We start from the raw sequence: 22089 nt of genomic DNA on the forward strand, positions 1-22089 counted from the left end.
CTACTGTATCTTCACTGTCTAAAAAGCATTTGACACTAATGATAAAGAGTTTAAAATGTACTTTTTAAAAATACACATTAAAATAGCAAGACAACAGAAGAAGTTAGGAGTAAATCAAGCAGATGATTTGCAAAATTACAAAATTTTATATAGATATTTATAAAGCTACATGTACCCATTTGAATGCAGAGTTCCAAAGAATAGCAAGGAGACAAGACTAGAGCTCTCTTCTAGAAAATCAGAGATACCAAGGGAACATTTCATGCAAAGATAGGCACAATAAAGGGCAGAAATGGTATGGACCTAACAGAAGCAGAAGCTATTAAGAAGAGGTGGCAGGAATACACAGAAGTACTATACAAAAAAGATCTTCATGACCCAGATAACCATGATGGTGTGATCACTCACCTAGAGCCAAACATCCTGGAATGCAAAGTGAAGTGGGCCTTAGGAAGCATCACTAGGAACAAAGCTAGTGGAGGTGATGGAATTCCAGCTGAGCTAGATCGAATCCTAAAAGTTGATGCTAGTGAAAGTCCTGCACTCAACACACCAGCAAATTTGGAAAACTCAGCAGTGGCCACAGGACTGGAAAAGGTCAGTTTTCATTCCAATCCCAAAGAAAGGCAATGCCAAAGAATGCTCAAACTACCACACAATTGCACTCATCTCGCATGCTAGCAAAGTAATGCTCAAAATCCTCCAAGCCAGGCTTCAACAGTACGTGAACCATGAACTTTCAGATGTTTAAGCTGGATTTAGAAAAAGCAGAGGAACCAGAGATAAAATAGCCAACATCCATTGGATCATAGAAAAAGCAAGAGGTAAACATCTGCTTTATTGATTAATCCAAAGCCTTTGACTTTGTAGATCACAACAAACTGGAAAATTCAAGAGATGGGAATACCAGACCACCTGAACTGCCTCTTGAGAAATCTGTATGCAGGTCGAGAAGCAACAGTTAGGACCGGACATGGAACAACAGACTGGTTCAAAATTGGACAAAGAGTATGTCAAGGCTGTGTATTGTCACCCTGCTTATTTAATTGATATACAGAGTACATCATGCAAAATGCTGGGCTGGATGAAGCACAAGCTGGAATCAAGATTGCCGGGAGGAATATCAATAACCTCAGATATGTAGATGACACCACTCTTATGGCAGAAAGCAAAGAGGAACTGAAGAGCCTCTTAATCAAAGTGAAAGGGAGAGTGAAAAAGCTGGCTTAAAAGTCAACATTAAACCAAGATCATGGCATCTTGTCCCATCACTTCATGACAAATAGATGGTGAAACAACAGAAAAAGTGACAGACTATTTTGGGGGGCTCCAAAATCACTGACCAACCTAGATAGCATATTCAAAAGCAGAGACATTACTTTACCAACAAAGGTCCGTCTAGTCAAGGCTATGGTTTTTCCAGTGGTCATGTATGGATGTGAGAGTTGGACTGTGAAGGCTGAGTGCCGAAGAATTGATGCTTTTGAACTGTGGTGTTGGAAAAGACTCGAGAGTCCCTTGGACTGCAAGGAGATCCAACCAGTCCATTCTGAAGGAGATCAGCCCTGGGATTTCTTTGGAGGGAATGATGCTAAAGCTGAAACTCCAGTACTTTGGCCACCTCACGCAAAGAGTTGACTCACTGGAAAAGACTGATGCTGGGAGGGATTGGGGGCAGGAGGAGAAGGGGACGACAGAGGATGAGATGGCTGGATGGCATCACTGACTCGATGTACTTGAGTCTGAGTGAACTCCGGAAGTTGGTGATGGACAGGGAGGCCTGGCGTGCTGCGATTCATGGGGTCGCAAAGAGTCGGACACGACTGAGCAACTGATCTGATCTGATCTGAAAATCACTGCAGATGGTGACTGCAGCCATGAAATTAAGACCAACCTAAACAGCATATTAAAAAGCAGAGACATTACTTTGCCAACAGAGGTCCGTCTTGTCAAAGCTATGGTTTTTCCAGTAGTCAGGTATGGATGTGAGAGTTGGACTATAAAGAAAGCTGAGTGGCAAAGAATTGATGCTTTTGATCTGTGGTGTTGGGAGCAAGACTCTTGAGAGTCCCTTGGACTGCAAGGAGATCCAGCTAGTCCATCCTAAAGGAAATCGGTCTTGTATATTCTTTGGAAGGACTGATGTTGAAGCTGAAACTCCAGTACTTTGGCCATCTGATGCAAAGAACTGACTCATTTGAAAAGACCCTGATGCTGGGAAAGATTGAAGGCAGGAGGAGAAGGGGATGACAGGATGAGATGGTTGAATGGCATCACCAACTCAGTGGACATGAATGTGAGCAAGCTCTGGGAGTTGGTGATGGACAGGGAACCCTCTGAGTGCTGTGGTTCACGGGTTAGCAAAGAGTCAGACACAACTGAGTGACTGCTGAACTGAACACTTGAGCATTAAGAAAGACCTGCACAAATGGAGTTTTACATTCATGGGTAGGAAGATTTAGTATCATAAGTTGCTAGTTTGTCTCCAGTTGGAAACCTGTGGTTAAATACAAATCTGAGCAAAATCCCAAAGGAGTTCTTCATATTATCCCAACAAGCTGATTCTAAAATTTATATGGAAGATAGTTAAGTCGAAAATAGCCATGATACTCTTAGAAGAGCGTAAGGGGCTTGCCCTGTCAGATAATGAAAAATAAGACAAAAAGTGCTATCTAGAGAGGGATGATGTGATAAAGATTAAGAACTTCTAAGGTGACACACCCGGGACGTGGTATGTACCTTATACTGATAGATGATTAATAGCACCCAGGCTATATAACAAATACCAAAAACCAACGAAGATGATACAGTTGAAAAAGTGGCGAAAGATAGAAACAGGCATTGCAAAGGAAATGTAAGTGGCCCTTAACCCAGTTACCAAATAACAGGCCCTTTAACCCAGTTACCAAATAACAGGCTATAACAGGTCTTGGATATTAAAGTACTTGTGTATTGGTTAGTAAGTCATTGTCTTGAGACCACCTTGTGGTGGCACTCATGAACTTCAAAACCGCCACTTTGGCTGTAGGAGTCCCTAGACACCACTGTCTCCCCACGCCAGAAATTAAAGGACTAAAACCTGTGCTAGTAGGGTTTTAGTATCAGTTATGTCCTTTTTTTGAGTCACTCCTGTATTAACCTTGTTAATAATTGGGGAAATGCAGATTAACATGTGAATGAAACTCCATTTTGAACCTTTCAGATTAACATGTGAATGAAACTCCATTTTGAACCCTTCAGATTTAACAAGGCTGACAATACCAAATGTTGGCAAGCGTGGTGGAAGAAAGGGAACCTTTTTTTCTAAAATACTATGGAAAACAGTCTGGCATGTTGTTCAACCATGTGGTATCTTTTGCCTCTCTACACTTGATGTACTAAACAGAAGCAATATTCTTTAGTATCCAATACATCTGGAAGGGTAGGGGGAGGAAAAATCATCATACACTTTACATTTTATTTAACTCATTTATTTAAGTCTTTCTGACAGCTTCCTAAAACTCATTATTTTACAGATAAGGAATCTCATCTCAGGTTAAATAATCTAGCTAAAGGTGACACAGGTTGAATGTGGCAGAGTCAAGATTAAACCTAGGACTTGAAAGCCCATGCTGTTTATGGTGACAGGGTTAGAATATTACAGCATATGGCATAGGAATCAAATGTTCAAACATTCATGAACTTCACAATTTGTGTTGTGATGTAGTTTGTATCTCAAACAGGAGTTCTCACACTTGCAAGGTGTTTGTAATATCCCAAAACAATAAACATGGGGCATCCTGGAAAGCAGACCTAATTCTAAGTGATTTAAAGTGCAGGTATTTGCTTTTATAAAAAATTTATAAATCAAAAGTTATTAATACTAAAGGCAAAGTCAGGAAAAATAAATATCTCCAGTATATTGAGCACGGCTTTGTTTTAATATTTAATCATTTTAATCAGTATTTAATCAATATTTATTCCAGTAAATATTTATTGAGAGCCCAGTACCAAGTATGTACCAGCCAGGTGCACCACACTAGATGCAAGGGATTCTAACAGTAAATAAGGTATGGTCCCTGCCCTCAAGGAGCTTACATTTCCACAATTTAAAGTGCATCTCAGGTATTCTGATAATAGAATTCCACTCTCAATTTCTCTTTTTAAATTTGATCACATGACACAGCACAACTACCAAACAGAATTATAAAATAGAATGTTAGCGCTAAAAGAAACCTTTGATATTATCTGTACAAAAAGAAAAACCAAACAGAAACTGATGGAGTGGCCCTTTGCACCTAGAACTCATATGCTCTGATTTCAAGTTTGGTCCTTTTCAGGCTTCTCATGAAACAAGACTCAGTAGATTTTTATAAATATAAACATTCAACCTCCTGTAACATACTTGTACAGCTGTTTGCTGCTAGACAAGGACCTTCTCATTTATACCAGGTTAATGTCAATGTATGCTCTATTTATCCCATCCTATTCTTCGTGACAAACCAGAGGGATCAGGATCATCCAAGTGCAGGCCTTTGCTACCAAGGGTATTTGTCAGGCAGCATTTGCCTGCCAGGGTTGCACCTCCCCATACTTCTGTTTTCACAGTGTTCGTGAACCACTGGGGAGTGCTTATCCATTTAGGTACAAGTCTAACACGAGATATGTGCCACTGACCAGAAAGGGACCCAAGTATAAAGTGCTGATGTACTGTTTTCCTAGCTGACAAACATACAGCCTACCATTTTTAACCATGAACATATTTTGAGGTGCCATAATGTGCCAGGCACCATACTGGACATTAGGTATATGAATAAGACAGTTTGCCCATCCGGAGTGCCTTGCAAACTATGACACGATGTCAGTTATATACTGTTAGTACTTTGCGGTACACTGGGAACACATGCTCCTGGAAGAAGGCCTGAAAAAAATTGCTCCCAATTTTAGTAATTACTAAGGTCTCCATTTCTGTCTCACTGTAGACTGGGTTGTTTGTAAAGTTCCTTTTAAAAGTCCATTAGGAAATAATTGTTTTTGGTAGTCTAGCAGCAGTAAGTCTAATTTTTAAAATCAGGAATACTTTCTCCCTCTAGAATCAAATAAGATTTTGACTTTTCACCAAAGTCACATGTTCAATTACAGGCAGATAGAACCAAAGGCAGTAAAAAACATCCTTTACAATGCTTCTTAAAATAAGTCTTGTTTTCAAAAAATTTCCTTTAATATGAAATTTTGTTTAATGTGTTGTGAATTCAATCAAATATAACCATCTAGGACTATTTCTACTACCTCTACTAGTATGGAAAAATTTACAGACATTATTTTGAATGTACCATGTCTACTTCTATTAGCTTAATTTTACATAAGGAATTAAGTTGTATTGTCAATGTTGGCACTTCCAGGAATTTATAGTTCATGGGACAAGCTTCTGTCTGACCCTGAAATCTCACTGTAAGATTCCCTTGCAGATGACTTTAGTCAAGCCAGTCTATCAGCATTTTGAGTCCATGTCCATAAAAATGAAGATGTAAAAATGATGTCCTAGCTACATGGCAGGATTCCTGTACCAATTGACTGAGTAGGTCCAAATCTGAAAAAAATTTCCAAACAACTATAAATAGTATAAAATAATAATTACAGATAAGTCAGTGAAGTTAGCCACCAAAATAATTATTTCATGCCTATAACCAAAAGCTTTTAAATGAAACAGCTTACATAAAGTGGTCATTAAGCAAATGAAGACTATAATTACCCACGCTAGGTTCTTGGCCTACTCTGTTGAGCCTAATCTTTGGAAAAACCTAATTCATTTTAGAGGGAAAAATCTGAGTTAAGATATTCATTAGTGTTAATACAAACAAGATGCAACCACTAATTTAAAAATCGGAGGGTTTTTTTCCTCATTAAGAGTACATTCTTTAATAGGACTGTATCTGAATAAGAACTGCATACAAATAGAATATATACCGTAACACAAGATAACAAGGAGGGAATATTTTACATTATATAGGGCAGACATTCAGTTGGTTCAATCACAATGAGTTACCCTTCCAACCAACCACTTAGTTTTAATACGTATTACAAATGTTCCAGTCAGTTCGGTATATGCCGACAATCAGACAGCTTTAACATTTAGTAGTGTGGAGCACACTTAACTGTTTCCAAAGGGATATGTGATGTGGTCTTCGTTTCAGAGGAGCAAAAGTGACTGAATTACTGTCTGCTCTTTAATGTTTCAACTAACCTGTGAAGAGAAAATGAACAGTTTCATAAAATTAACTTCAAATTTTCAGGTATAGAGAATGACCATTTAAATATAAATTTTATACTGAAGATGAATTCCAAAGCACTTTAAATGATGAAGGTTAAGATGGTTATATTAGAAGAATGAGGTTATGGACTCAATTTCCACAAGGGTGTATTTTAGCTCTCACTCTGTGCTTTGAATGAAAAATCAAAAACAACCAAATAGCCACTTTCCAGGCTGCTACTATAGCCAGGCCAGATGTAGATGATTCAGAGATGAAAACTAGCCTCAGTTCCCAAGGAGATGATAATTTAATGAGCAGATGCACAAACCAACTACAATACAGTGTAACAATTACTACTCTATCACTGATCTCGGACAAGGACATCTGTGTGTGTGCTAAGGCAGTGGGCCTGGAGGTAGGAAGGCTCTTGAGAAGCAGAGAGCCTCAACCTAAGTCCTGAAGGATAAGGAACTGGAGGGTGAGCCGAGTAAGGGAAAAAGCTCGAAATATAGCAGAGAGGTGGTTTACCTAACTATAATTAGTACGTGTGGCTAAAACAAAAGCAGATATACATGAAAACCAGTGGAAGAAAAGGATGGAGGAACTTAATATGACAAAATGCAAAGTAATCTGATTTCATCCTTAAGACCAAAGGGAAATTACAAATGTATATACACACAAATCCTCAAATGGCTTCTGGAAACATGATACTTACCATTCCATTGCCTCATCAAGGCCAGTGCCTTTGGTTGCTGAAGTTTTGAATATTTGCCATTTTCGGTCCTTCAAGGCAGGTAACCCAAGTGAATTTGCCATTTCTGAGGGAGTCATTGCCTGTTCCATGTCCTGCTTATTTGCAAACACCACTAAAATGGCTTTTCTCAGCTCTTCTTCCTAAATAAAATAAAAAAAAAATACTCTCTTATCAATTTTCTCCTGAGTTTAGGAAGACATGCAAAAAAAAAATCTATTATTTTAAAAGCATATTTCCTAACTCCTTTTTATATTTCTTTACTCCATTTAGAAGTTTTGTGTACAAAGGTAAAACAAATTGGTTTTGTGTCTGTAAGTTTTAATATAATAGTCCTGATTCAACCTCCACATGTACTTTATATCACTAATAAATAAATATTGATTGAATTAATTAAAAGTTAATTCCTAAAGAATGAATACAATTTTTAGTTTTCTAGGAAGAAAGATTACACAAGTCAAATCCTAATACTACAAAAAACCTAACAACAATCCAATACAATTTTGAGAATTGGGAACTGAAGTTAATAATCCATTTCTTTTATGCCATACTTTATACAATAAAAATTTATTATACCATGTGAATTACAGCTAAATAAAGCTGTATATTGTCACCCTGCTTATTTAACTTATATGCAGAGTACATCATGAGAAATGCTGGGCTGGAAGAAGCACAAGCTGGAATCAAGATTGCCGGGAGAAATATCAATAACCTCAGATACGCAGATGACACCACCCTTATGGCAGAAAGTCAAGAGGAACTAAAAAGCCTCTTGATGAAAGTGAAAGTGGAGAGTGAAAAAGTTGGCTTAAAGCTCAACATTCAGAAAACGAAGATCATAGCATCTGGTCCCATCACTTCATGGGAAATAGATGGAGAAACAGTGGAAACAGTGTCAGACTTTATTTTGGGGGGGGCTCCAGGGTCACTGCAGATGGTGACTGCAGCCATGAAATTAAAAGACGCTTACTCCTTGGAAGAAAAGTTATGACCAACCTAGATAGCATATTAAAAAGCAGAGACATTACTTTGCCAACAACGGTCCGTCTAGTCAAGGCTATGGTTTTTCCAGTGGTCATGTATGGATATGAGAGTTGGACTGTGAAGAAGGCTGAGCACCAAAGAACTGATGCTTTTGAACTGTGGTGTTGGAAAAGACTCTTGAGAGTCCCTTGGACTGCAAGGAGATCCAACCAGTCCATTCTAAAGGAGATCAGCCCTGGGATTTCTTTGGAGGGAATGATGCTAAAGCTGAAACTCCAGTACTTTGGCCACCTCATGCGAAGAGTTGACTCATTGGAAAAGACTCTGATGCTGGGAGGGATTGGGGGCAGGAGGAGAAGGGGACGACAGAGGATGAGATGGCTGGATGGCATCACTGACTCGATGGATGTGAGTTTGAGAGAACTCTGGGAATTGGTGATGGACAGGGAGGCCTGGCGTGCTGCGGTTCATGGGGTCACAAAGAATCGGACATTACTGAGCGACTGAACTGAACTGAACTGAAAGCTTATATTTTAAAAATATGTTATAGCCAAGGCAATTAACCAGTCCCTTAAAATTCCTTATACTTTGAATTTGGTCTAAGAAGCTCTTATGATAAATGTAATGCTATGTTGTTTAAAAAAAAAAATTCAGGCAAAACTTTAAAACTTTAGGTTGAAATTTATAAATTGGAAGCTACTAAGAAGTTAATCATCCAAAAACTCAGAAGTCCGAAATATTCTAAGTTTTGCTTCTAACTAGGAATCAAGTTACCTGGAACTTAAACATTTAATAATTGAGTAATTCAGAATCATAGTTTTAGTGGGAAAAGGAAACCTATACATCTAATTTTCTCAAGCAAAGGCAATTTCATTATTAAGTTAATCATTAGTACATTTGAGAAGCTTATTTAACAATTTTAAAATCTTTTAGATGACTACTTAATGCACCCTCTAAATTCAGTTAGCTTATCAGTATCTTACAAACCTCAGTGAATATAATGTATTGGGTTCTTAGTTAAGAGCTATTATACACTGTTCCACACATCAGGGGTAACAAGGTAAACAAAAGAACTTTACACTTTAGGGTGGGAAGCATACATAAGTAAACAAATATGTTTAAAATAATGGAAAGAAATGGTAAGTAGTTACAAAAAATAAAGCAAGATAAAGGGTTAGAAGATAACTGAGACCTCCTCTATGAGGAAGAAACATGTGAGATAAAACATGTCAAGAAGACAGCAACACAAAGATTTGGGGAAAGAAAATTCCAAGCAAGAGAAGCAAGTACAAAACCCTAAACCAGGTGTCAGGTACACAAATTCAGTGAGCAAAGAAAAGAAATACCAGTATGGCTGAGGTACTGTAAACACAGGGAAGAGTAAAAAAATGATAAAGCTGGGTGAGGTAAACAGAGGCCAGAATTGTGCCAGAAATCCATTCTGAACTTCAATGTTCCTAAAACAAATATACTTTATTATTTATATACTTATATAATAAATCTGCTCCCATATGCTAAATTATACAACCAGAAATAAAGACATTAAAAAAACAATCACTTCACAGAAGTGACTTAGAATAGTCACTTCAGTTTAGAAAGAGTTTAGCTCTCAATTTTCTGGAAATTAAGGAATTTAATTTAAAGGAAGTTATAGGACTGGAATTTTTTTTTTTTGTCTTCAACACTCCCCAACAGTATTTTTGGAATAGAAAGTAATTTGCATAAAAGAAAATGATACTAAAGACATGGGTGTGGGGGAGACCCCTATTTCCCTTTTAATTATTTCTGCATGTGACAATAAATAATAAAAAGAGCAAGCAAATATAAATGACTTAGCCACATTTTAATAAAGTTTTCTTACCTCTAACATGGCAACTAATTCTGATTTGGAAATGCCAATTCGGTCTCGGTCACAACTGTCTACTACATAAATGACTGCATCTGTGTTTGAATAATAACATCTCCAGTATGGCCTAAAGAAAATTCAGAAAGGGAGAATACATTACTATTTGAAAGATGAAACTGATAGGTTAATTTATATGCTAGGACTTGGCTATGGTGGGGTGAAGTGTGTTACTTGCCAATCCTTTCGCACCCATATCAGTATCAATGCCATAATGATTGTTTCTCATGGACATATATCATATCCCTCAGATGGGAATGGGTAGAAAGAATATTGATAAAACATAGGATCAAGGAGCTTCAGAATGAGTTTAGACTACAGGCTGAGAGAAGAGTCTATAAAATCACTAAATGTACTGATGAAAAAATGTTTCATACAGACCTGAGCACTGTATCTTATAAATCGTTAACTAGAAACTCCTTAAGAGAAATGGGTTCTTTAAAAATAATTTTAGTAACAGATTTAAATTGATCACTGAAGACAAGAAGTAGAAATGGCTAAAATTAACAAATGACTCCAAAGTGGTTCAAGAAATAAAATGAGTTAAAAGGCAGCAAAATGCTTGGGGAATGCATCTAGTCCTAAATGGTGGGCCCAAAAGGTATTTTCATGAAATCCAAAACTGTCTCACAGAGGAAGGGACTGACAAGAATTAACTAGAGGATTCTTTTTATTTAAAAATTACTGAAGTAATCAGGTCTTGAGACTTTCATGGAAAAAACTTTCATCTAAGTGATATAGGAAAAACTGACTTCCATAGATTTTAATTATTTTCAATTAAAAATCTTTAATTCTCAGATTTTAATTGAGAGAATAAGATGGTTTTACCTCATTTTAAACTAGGTGGCTCCCATTACATTACAAAAGAAGACATATTTTGATTTACTGCTGTTAGCCCTAAAAGAACAATAAAGATCCCAATACTACAAAATGGTCTGGCCTTTGTACCATACCTGATGCTTGTCTGTCCTCCCAAATCCCAGACTTGGAATTTAAGGTTCTTGTATGTTACTGTCTCAACATTAAATCCAATGGCTGGAAGAAAAAGCATATTAATAGTATATGAAGACTAATACATTCTGTCTTCAAAGCGTCCAGTCTGAGTTTCAGCAATTAGTGGTAATTGTTGAATCACATTATTAGTTCAAATATTATTCCATTTACGACAGTATGCTGTGCTATACATATACACACACACACCCCCACAATAAGCAAGATCAACCCCACTTTCAGGGTATATAAGAACCCCCAGCCACCTCTGCAATTAGATAATTCTTGGCTCAATGGAAATCCTATTATGTTAAACGCTGGCATACAAAAGCGTTCAGAAAGTTATACTTAGAAAGGACAGTTGTAAACGTATTACAAAAAATGGAATTTTGGTAGGTAGCAAATAGGATAAAAGCCTAGATTCTAAACTTCAGTAAGGGACAGCAATGGCTGTATACCTCTTTATGGAGGCTGAGTTCGCTAAGGCAGGGACTCTCACAGACCCTCTGAAGACTTCCTCAAGAGCTCATCCACAATAAGGTCACAGCTAGATGGTCAAAGGGGAAGAGTCTCAACCCCTTTCCCTGCCATCCTTCTTAGGTGGAGCTTGGCATCACATGCCTAAGGCAAGATACCATTACTTTCAATGAAAGGAATCCAGAGCAGCTGGAGAGGATGCTGAAAAAACTTAGAAGCTATACATATAAAAATTACTAATTTACAAACTTAAAAAAAAATCAAAGTAAAATGTAACTTACAGCTATAATTGGACAATTAATTTTTTAGATTTAAGTTTATACTGGTAAACGATGCTTAAGAGTATATATGGCAAGTATAAAAAAATTACTATAGCAAATCTGAGTGAAAAAGTAAAAAGCAAGTTCATGATGTCTCCCTCAGAATTAGGTAGCAGTGTAATCATCATCTTCAACCTCAATTACAAATGCTGTTTATTTGCAGAGAAGAACATGGTATATAAACCACATTTGCTAAAACGCAATCCACTGAGCTATGGGCACCACAGCGGCCACCATGACTCAACTGCAGCACAGATGGGAGATTTGAGAACCAAAAACCAAAGAAACTGAAATTTCTTGAAGGTGGTAGCGAGAAGTAACAGATGACATGGTTCAAAAAGTTCTTTTGTAAAAGCTAGACTTTTCTTTTTTAATCTGGAAGTTTAAATAGGTACTAAATAGAAATACCTTGAGTGACGGAGTAACTTAAAGACATTCTTGAGCAAACTCTACAAACTATTAAGTATATTAATCTTCAGAGCAAAAAAATGAAAATAGTATAAGTAACAGAACAGTCTTCTTATGTAGTAAATTAGTACTATTGAAGAATATTTTTCTAAGATATCAATAAAGGTGTTACTTTTCTTGATATTTTTAAGTTCCAGATTAATTCAACACTCAGTCTCTTCAACTCAGATCTTTAAAAATAATCAATATGATTACTTAAAAAAAACCAAAAAACTAATCTTAATCAAATAACAAGTACAGAAAAAAAACACTGTACATGTATATATATATATATATATATATATATATAAAACTTAGTATCGACATACTGATAATTCTTTACTCAGATTTACAAAGTATTTTATATACTTGATTCATTTTCCTTATTCATTGGCTTTATTTTCAAAGCGGATGAATATTTATTATCTTCATTTTATCAATAAAGATACTGGCTCTCAATGATATTCTGTAGCTTAACTCTACCCAACTTTTAAAACAACTCTAAACAGCAGAACCCAGCCATGGACAGGGGTTCATAAATTACACCAAACTGTCCGTAAATTTATGAAAAAAATGTTATCAATATTATGCTCATAGAAGTCTACAAATCTTATTAATTACATTACATATGTATTCAGAAATAAAGTTTTTTTTCAATGGAAAACAAAAGCCCCTATCCTATGATTAGTTTATCATACCAACACTTACTAGGAATAGTAGTCACGACTTCTCCAACCTGTAATCTGTACAAAATTGTAGTTTTTCCTGCTCCATCTAATCCCAAAATTAAAATCCTCATTTCCCGAGTTCCAAACAGACTGGAAAAAATGCTTGAGAAAAAGCCACCTTAGAAAATAACAAAAATGTATTTCAATATCACTTCACGAACTAGATCCACAAAACATTTAATCTTGATCTTTAAAAGCTATACTAAATTCAATAACATTGTAGTATTTTCCTCCATTCATAGGAACATTGCTTCCAATGAAACACATCATTCAACATCAAACTAGTAATTACTGATTGTTACCATGTCCTGGATACTATGTTAGGCAGGCTCAGAAGATATACTCAAAAATAAGAGAAATATGACTCCCCTCATGGAGCTTACTTTCTAAACAAGAGAATATGGATAGCTTAATGTGATATCCTCATTACCCCTAGAAATTAGAGGGCAAATTAGAATGACAGTGGGACAATGAAGTCCTTGAACATGAAAAGCAATTATTATTGTTGTACAACAGCAGTACCGTAAGTACCTTCAATCACTGAGAATTCTCCATAAGGAATGTAACTTGCAAAGGAATTGAGACAGAAGCCAAAAATAACAAAAATTATTTCTGATGAAAACATTTTAAAAATAGTAATAAAGCAACATTCAGCATATCATGAACTATTCCCAGAAAGCTTCCTATACACAAGGTATTGTGTAATACAAAAGCACTTGTGAATAGAGAATAGAATGGTGGTTACCAGATGCTGGGAGAGTGGGGAAAATGAGACAGTGTTAGTCAAAGGGTACACACTTTCATTAGAAGATACGTTCCGGAGATCCAATGAACATCATGGTAACTATATTTAATTAATAACATATTGTACACTTGAAATTTGCTAAGACAGCAGATCTCAAAGTGTTCTCATCACACACACAAAAAGGGTAACTGTAAGGTGATGGATGTGTTAATCTGCTTGAATGTGGTAATCATTTCACAATGTATACATATATCAAAATATCATGCTGTACACCTTAAATATATACAATTTTTGTCATTCATACCTCAATACAGCTGAAAAAATGTTAAAATTTAAAATCATTCTCTGTGTCAGCAGGGCCTCCCAGTAATAGATTAAATTCTTGATGTGTGTTTAAATAAAATAACCCCGAAGAGTGACGGAGGTGAAAATTCAGAATCTTTATTATTTCTACAATCAAACAAGAAGCTCTTTTAAAATAAGTTCTTTCTTTAATTACCTTCCCCACCCAATAAAAGCACTCTGGCCCTTTCTTACCAAAAGACATTTGAAAAGATTAAAAAAAAGTTACACTAACAATATAAAAAAGTTGACAACAGAAATGATGCTCACAAACACCACCTGGTTATTTTACAAAGAAATGAAAAAATTAAAAACTACAAGTCTGGAAAAATGAATCCACCATGCGCTAGAGAACCTTGAAAGTTTGTAACATAAGGAGTGTGACTTGACAAAATCCTTTCTTACAGGTTAAAAAGAGGCAGTAGGAAAAAAACTGAAAGGGTTATGCAAAAAGACAAGAAGGCGCTTCTGATGTTTCAGAGCAAGATGGAAACTCCCCAGAAAATAGCCGAGGTATTTAAATAACCCAAAGAATTTGCATCACTTGGAGAGTTGTGACCAAGTTAAAAAATCTGCACCTTCATTTGGGCTCCAGTGGGGAGCGAAGCTCTACCTGATGCTTGACGACAATGCAGCTCTCTCAATTAGCACTCCAAAAATTGAGTTCAAAACGTCATCACTGACCAGTAATACCTTCCCTGCCCACTTCCCCCTCCCTATTCCTCTCTTTCAGAAAAAGTTACAGGCAAGCAGATAAATGCCGTGTTGGCAATAAAACATTACGAGCAACACCTTTTGGATTTTAAACTGACGCTGTCTCAGCGACCAGGGACAGAGTATCAAGCTGCCACTACAAGGTCAGAGCTCATCTTTCACCCAAGAAACCTTAGCGAACTTGCGACTGACATGTTGCCAAGCTTCGCAGACCAGCTCCGCCCAGCAAGCGGCGCTGGGTCCGAGGAGTTAAGGGAAAACTTCACCGACCCACGGTAACCCACCCCTGACGCCGCGGGGAGACAGGAAGCGAAGGTTCGAGGCAGAGTCCACGCACACTAGTGAAGAGCCAAGGTGACTGAAGTCCTCAGCAACCAGCTCCCTGAGACGCTAGCTGGGCTCCCCAGGCCTGCCCCTCTGTTCCTCCTCTCCCCAACCCGTCCCCTCGGCCTCGGCCTCTCGGTGCGCCCAGGCTCCCTTCTCAGATCTCTCACCCATGATGAACCGCCTGTCCGCCCTCGTCCACTGTCAGAGACTGGCCCCGACCTCGGCAGCGACTCCTATTCGAGTCTCGGCGCCGCCACCTCCCCTAGCCTAGGCCTGCGCTCCGGATCCGGCTCGGACTCTTGGCTCCCAGACAGTTTCTTTGGAAGCTTGGTCAGCCAGCCAACTTCCACGTCGGACCTCCCGGCAGGGGCGGGAGCTAGGGGCCGCCGCGACTGCGCGCTGGAAACCGAGGCCTGAGCGTCCGCGTCGTCGCTTTCGACGCAAGTCCCCGGCAAACAGGGTGTAGATATTGTGGAAGTCACTAGAGGGAAAAAAAAAAGATTCAAGGACTCCGGTTGCCCTTGCTTCTGTTTTCTTGGACAAGAAGGGATTCCGAGGTATATAGATTCGAATTTTCATTTTAACTTCTGACACCAAGAAATGACGAATCCGCCAACCAGGAATGCGCGTCACGTCTGGATACGGCTGTCTGACTGGGTGCGGGCGCAGGTTGCGGCGTAGCAGACATTCCTGGTCCAGAAGCACCCTGCGGAGTTTATCTGATTTCCCCCCGTTCCTTTCTTGGATCAGGAAATAGAACTACATAGTAATGATAGGAAGAGCCCTGCGCCACCATTGCGGAGCAGCCTTACAGTTGAGGCCGCTATCGAGATTTTAGGCGTCGCAGTGGTCTGTAGGGTCAGCGTTAGAGCCCGTCCTTTCTTCCACCTGTACCTTTCCTGATACTAAAGTCATTACTCTAGGAAAGGTGTGTATCTTTAGGGCAGCGTCATTTTTCAAAATGCAGCCCTTCTTGTTAATATTGTTAATATTTTATTATCCTGTTAATTGTTAATTATCCTGTTAATTATCTTGTTAATATTGACCTGGTATTGCAGTCCCTGCTTACTAAAAAGGCACATTTGAGGAAGCAGAAGTATAGCAGCACGATAGAATTAAAGCTAGATACTTAGATTGTAAGTCAGTGAAATTTTACTCTTGAGACAAGCGTGTAGAATTGACGTCACCTCTTTAAAGTATTTGCTCAGATTTTATTTAAAATTGCAACCTACCCTACATCCCCCTTATCCTGATTTTTAATAGAACTTACCAGTTAACATAATTTACTTACTTATTATGCTTATCTGTCTACTTTCTCTCACTAGACTGTTACATCTATGAATACACGTATTTTTATTTTGAACTATACTTGTTTTGTTCTTATACTTGGGCACTAAACAAATATTTGTTGAGAGAATGTGTTGAATTACAAGTTTTTAAGACCAATTACATAAGCATTAGTTAACTTAAACATATGCAACATTATTAAATGTTTCCTAAAATAGGCATATCTAAACCACCTGTCCTAATTTGATGAGAGGCCAAACTGTCTTCTAGAATGTTATGTTTGAAGAGAAACCACCAGATGGAGGTATTGCCTCAGGCCAATTCTCAGCAGAATGAGATCAGTTGGTCTAATTGATTTAATCCCTTTCAAATGTTATGGTACAATAATATTATGTTAAATTTTAAAATGTGAACGCTTTAATATAGTCCAAGCAAGGAAAATAATTCCAAAATTCTTTTGACTGTAAAGCCACAATTAGATGGAGTAAGTTTAAAATTTTAAAGCTAGAAGGAACTTCAATTCCACCTATCTCAGTCACAGATGAAGAAGTGGAAAAGAGCTAAGCGATAAAGCTAGGACATCTACTGTGATCATTTGACTTCAGACTTAAAGTACATTATGATGCCTTCTGTAACTGTACATGTGGTAAGTTGATTTGCAAACTGCCATACTGTAGTTTTCTGTAGTTTCCGAAGTTAGAAACTTAAGACTTGTGTGTTCCATTGCTAGTGAAAGTTACATTCTTTGCTTAGATTTTATTCCAAGCAGAATAAATTCCAAGCAGAGTGAAGCAGAACCTATGAAATATAATAAATCTAAAAGGATAGTAAATATAAGCTTCAGAAGGGCTTTTCACACTGTGCATTTATAATTGTCTTTTAAACTAAGCAACATTTTGAAATTATAACTAGATGTGTGATTTTCACATATTAGATACGTGTTACATCTCAAATGTTTCTTTGCAATAATAATGTACTTTGTCAGAATTTCTTGTTAGACTATGTGGTCTTTTTTTTTAATTGAGAAGTCATTCACATACAATAGCATCATTTTTTAAGTGTTCAGTGGTTTTTCATATATTCATGAAGTTTGCAGCTATAACCACTGTCAAATCCCAGAATATTTTCATCACCCCAAACAGAAATTCTATACCCATTAAGCAATAATTCCCTACTGCTCTCCCCAAGGAAACTGCCCTGGTTGCTTCCCTCAAACCAACATTTGAGGGTTCTTATTTCACCACTTCCTCACCAACACTTATTTTTGACTTTTAACTTATGGCATGGTATCTCATTGTGTATTTGATTTGAATTTTCCTGGTGACTAGTGATGTTGAACATCTTTTCAAGTGCTTATTGGCTATGTGTTTATCTTCTTTGGAGAGATGTCTACTCAAATCCCTTACCTATTTTTTAATGAATTATTTGTCATCTTATTGTTGAGTTGTAGAAGTTCTCTATATATTTTGGAAACTAGACCTTTATCAAATACATGATTCACAAGTACTTTCTCCAGTTCTGTGAATTGTGTTTTCCCTTTATTGTTAGTATCCTTTAATGCACAAACTTAAAATCCAATGAAGCCAAATTTATGTATTTTTATTTTTTAGCTTGTGCTCTTTGTGTCATATCTAAAAAAATATTGCCTAATCCAGGCTCACATCGATTTACACCCATATTCTAATAATTTTGTAGATTTGTCTTTTACATTTATGTCTCTGATCCATTTTTAATTGTTTTTTGTGTAATTTATGAGGTAGGAGTCCAGATTCATTTTTTTACATGTAAATATTCAGCTGTTCCAACACCATTGTTGAAACTGATTTTTCCATTAAATGGTCATTTCACTCACTCTGTTGAAAACCAGTTGACCATAAATGTACAGATTTGTGAACTTTTCAGTTATTTATGGACTTTTCAGTTCTAGTCCTGGGATGCTTATGTCTGTTCTCATGTATTGTTCTCATACAATACCATCATGTAGCTTTGTGATAGATTTTGAAATCAGGAATTATGAATTCTTTAACTTTGTCCTTTTTCAAGATTGTCTTGGCTGTTCTAGATCCCTTGCATTTCCATATGAATTTTAGGATCAGTTTGTTAATGCAAAGAAAGGCAATTAGAATTTCAGTAAGGATTGCACTGACTCTGTAGGTTAATTTGAGAAATTTCGCCATCATAATAGTGAGTCTTCCCCATTCACAAACATGGGATGTTTTTCCATTTATTAGGGTCATCTTTACTTGTTTTTAGCAATATTTTGTCGGAGAAAGAAATGGCACCCACTCTAGTACTCTTCCCTGCAAAATCCCATGGGCGGAGGAGCTTGGTAGGCTGCAGTCCATGGGGTCACTAAGAATCGGACACGACTGAGCGACTTCACTTTCACTTTTCACTTTCATGCATTGGAGAAGGAAATGGCAACCCATTCCAGTGTTCTTGCCTGGAGAATCCCAGGGATGGATGAGCCTAGTGGGCTGCAGTCCATGGGGTCACAGAGTCAGACACAACTGAAGCGACTAGCAGCAGCAACAGCAGCAATATTTTATAGTTTTCAGTGTACAGGTCTTATACTTCTTTGGTTAAACTTATTCCTGAATATTTTGAGCTTTTTTGAGACTAAGGGTTCTTAACTTGGCATCATACAAATCCATAGATAGACTTGTGGGAGACTGTAAACCTACTGAAATTATCTCTAGAATTTTCTCTCTCTGTGTACATGCATTTTTTTCCCAGAAAGACAATCTACCACTTCCATCATACTCTCTTTGATACACAATTTCAAAATACTCTTGAGAGAATAGTTACAAGGAACACCCATGCACTTAACACTCATCTGTAATAATCATCAATTTATGGCCATACTTCAGAGTCACTCTTGCTTCATAATTATCCCTACCATTTGTACCCACTCTCCCCACAACCCACACACTAAATTCTTTGTAACGAGGCTGCTCACACTTGGACCTGTCAGCTGTGGCTAGGGGAGCAGTTCAGTTCCGTTCAGTCACTCAGTCATGTCCAACTCTTTGTGACCCCTGGACTGCAGCACGCCAGGCCTCCCTGTCCATCACCCACTCCCGGATTTTACTCAAACACATATCCATTGGGTCAGTGATGCCATCTAACCATCTCATCCTCTGTCGTCCCCTTCTCTTCCTGCCTTCAATTTTTCCCAGCATCAGGGTCTTTTCAAATGAGTCAGTTCTTCACATCAGGTTGCCAAAGTATTGGAGTTTCAGCTTCAGCATTAGTCCTTCCAATGAATATTCAAGACTGATTTCCTTTAGGATGGACTGGTTGGATCTCTTTGCTTTCCAAGGGACTCTCAAGAGTCTTCTTCAACACCACAATTCAAAAGCATCAACTTTGGCGCTCAGAACAGTGCCCACTGGAAAATCATATTTGCTTTCATATGCACCATATGCATGAATAAGGATGCAGGAATGGGGAAGTTATAGAAGCTGGACACAATAGGTATTCACTATAGTTCTTTTCTAATACCAGCATTTGTCCTTTGGGGGTGGATGTGGCAGGCGTTAGGTACAGTATTAATGGCTCCTCCTAAACTATGTCTTACTGTGATTGCCCTCTGTTCCAGAAGACACGACACAAGCCACAGTAGCACAGAGTCTGTGGTCTCTTTTATAGACTGCCTCTTGACCAACCCTACCCCTTCCTCCCACCTTCCCCTTTTCCCCAAGGGCAAGACCGGCTTGTCTCTCTATCAAGGTTATTATACCGGAAGTGAGAGCTTTTCTCTCATTGCTTTATTTCCTCTCAAACCTCATTATAGAATGGGGGATATTTCTTATTTTGAAATTCTTGCCAGCTGGAGAAACTTGGGATAAGGAACAGTTTTATTTTCTGACCCAGGAAGTCTGGGCTCTCTGTATTTCCTCCAAATTCTTCTTACAAACTGAAAAGCTCTCTAGTGCCTTTCTCTCTTCCCATACCTTATCATACTCAGTGCTAAGAAGCCAGATGACACTATCAATATTCTTCCTGGAAATATATCAGTTCAGCAAGTTCATTTATCTCTATTTCAAGTTACCACAGGCAGCATTTTTATCCACTATTCCACAACTGTTTACCACAGTTCACTCTTTTCCAAGCCTTCATTAATATTTTCTCACCACCTTTATATCCTTTCCTAAAATAATTTTTGCCAGTCCTCCAGCTCTCACTAACAGCCTCTTCATTTTTCCAGCCCCCACCCACAGTATGGTTCCTAAGTCAATGCATGTACATAAGGTAAAGTCGCTCAGTTGTGTCTGACTCTTTGCAACCCCGTGGACTGCAGCCCACCAGGCTCCTCCGTCCATGGGATTCTCCAGGCAAGAATACTGGAGTGGGTTGTCATTTCCTTACATGGGGAAATGCAATTTTTACGTACCGTATCTCTTTGGTACCAATTTCTAGGTCAGTTATTTACTGCTGTGTAACAAACTGCTTTGAAATGTAGGGACTTAAACCAGCAGTAAGTAGTATTTATCACAATCATATGGATTGGCTAAGCAGTTCTTTTCCTGATCTTGCTGGAGGTTATTCATGCAGCTATATGCAACTGGTACACTGGCTGAGTTGGTTGGCTTCTCTCTGCATGTGGTGGTTCATCTTCGCAAAGGCTAGACTGATCTTGACATGGCTGTGACAGTGCTGTAGTCCTAGGTATAGACCTAACAGAAATGCATGCACATGTGCACCAAGTGACATGTACAAAAACATTTATGTAGCATTATTCATAAAGAATAAAAAACTAAACACCCCAAGTGTCTGTCAGCAGTAGAAGAATTCATAAATTGCCGTGTATTTACATAATGGAAATCTATAACAAAACAAATAAAAGAACTAGAGTTGTATCCTGGAGACATCTCATAAACACATTACTGAGCAAAAGCAGCAGACACCAAAGAAAGTATATTATGTATGATTCCATGGATATAAATTCAAAATCAGGCAAAGCTATCATGACTGAACTATTATGTTAATTTTGGGAAAGGAGAAATGGGGTAGGAGGAAGCACGAGGAAAGTTTCTGGAATGTTTAGATATTCTCTTTCTTGACCTGACTTGTTTGCTTCTTTAATAATTCACTGAATAGCATATTTATATTTTGTGTGTTTTCCTGTCTGTGTTATATTTTAAAAATAATTTGAAGGAAGCACATTAGGATGACATTCACGTATCTAACTGGTAAATTTTTTAAGTAGTTCCGTGTGGGAAAATTGTCACTCTCACCCACAGTCCATTTACCATTAGGCAGGATCTACATACAAAATTTTAAATATACATACCCCTGACCAAAATGTCACTTTTAGGAATTATGCATATGCTTGCACGTTTGCACAGCCACATTTGTACTATGCTGTGCTTGCAAATGCATGACATTCTGAACATTTATACAAGAAACACTTAAGAATCGTTCTGCACAGACTACAGACTTGAAGTGCGGGGAGACATTTTTTATTGTATACCCTTTGTACTGTTTGAATTTTATACCATGTACGTGAATTACTCTTTTAATAAAAGTAAACTAGCTGACTTTTTTTATTTGTTTGTTTTTACTTGTCCAAGGTCATCTAGTTAAAAGTGACAGAGCCTAGATTTAAGTCCTAGGGTATCTAACACCAAAGCCCATACCATCAGCTGTAACTCTGAATTTCCTCGTGTGGAGTCTCAGTTTTCTCCCCTATAAAGTGAATGTATTTGTCTGCATTGCAAGGGTCTCTCTGGAAACCAACATGGAAGCTCCGTTATATGAACTGAATCAACACCACAGGTATGTAGGAGAGATCTACTGCTGAGTCATGGCGTCAGTGCTCAGAAATCACCCCAGGACACT

General features: G+C 37.8%; 1 protein-coding gene across 3 annotated transcripts; it reads right to left on the minus strand.

Annotated features, from left to right (window-relative positions):
- Window positions 1–3899: 3899 nt before the first annotated feature.
- On the minus strand, window positions 3900–15329 carry ARL1 (ADP ribosylation factor like GTPase 1). 3 transcript variants are annotated; one of them, XM_005206583.5, is made up of 7 exons: window positions 15126–15329; window positions 13880–14025; window positions 12811–12948; window positions 10822–10903; window positions 9827–9938; window positions 6946–7124; window positions 3900–6223 (listed from the first exon to the last, which is right to left on the minus strand). In XM_005206583.5, the coding sequence occupies exons 3-7, from the start codon at window positions 12899–12901 to the stop codon at window positions 6193–6195; spliced, it is 495 nt and encodes a 164-aa protein (XP_005206640.1). In that variant the 5' UTR covers window positions 12902–12948; window positions 13880–14025; window positions 15126–15329; the 3' UTR covers window positions 3900–6192. The 3 variants fall into 3 exon arrangements, with proteins under 3 accessions (XP_005206640.1, XP_010803469.1, NP_001039694.1); NM_001046229.2 differs by lacking the exon at window positions 13880–14025 and having other exon boundaries at window positions 5871–6223; window positions 15126–15308; XM_010805167.4 differs by lacking the exons at window positions 12811–12948; window positions 13880–14025.
- Window positions 15330–22089: the final 6760 nt, after the last annotated feature.

Source organism: Bos taurus, chromosome 5, assembly GCF_002263795.3.
Source record: "Bos taurus isolate L1 Dominette 01449 registration number 42190680 breed Hereford chromosome 5, ARS-UCD2.0, whole genome shotgun sequence".
Lineage (NCBI taxonomy): Eukaryota > Metazoa > Chordata > Mammalia > Artiodactyla > Bovidae > Bos > Bos taurus.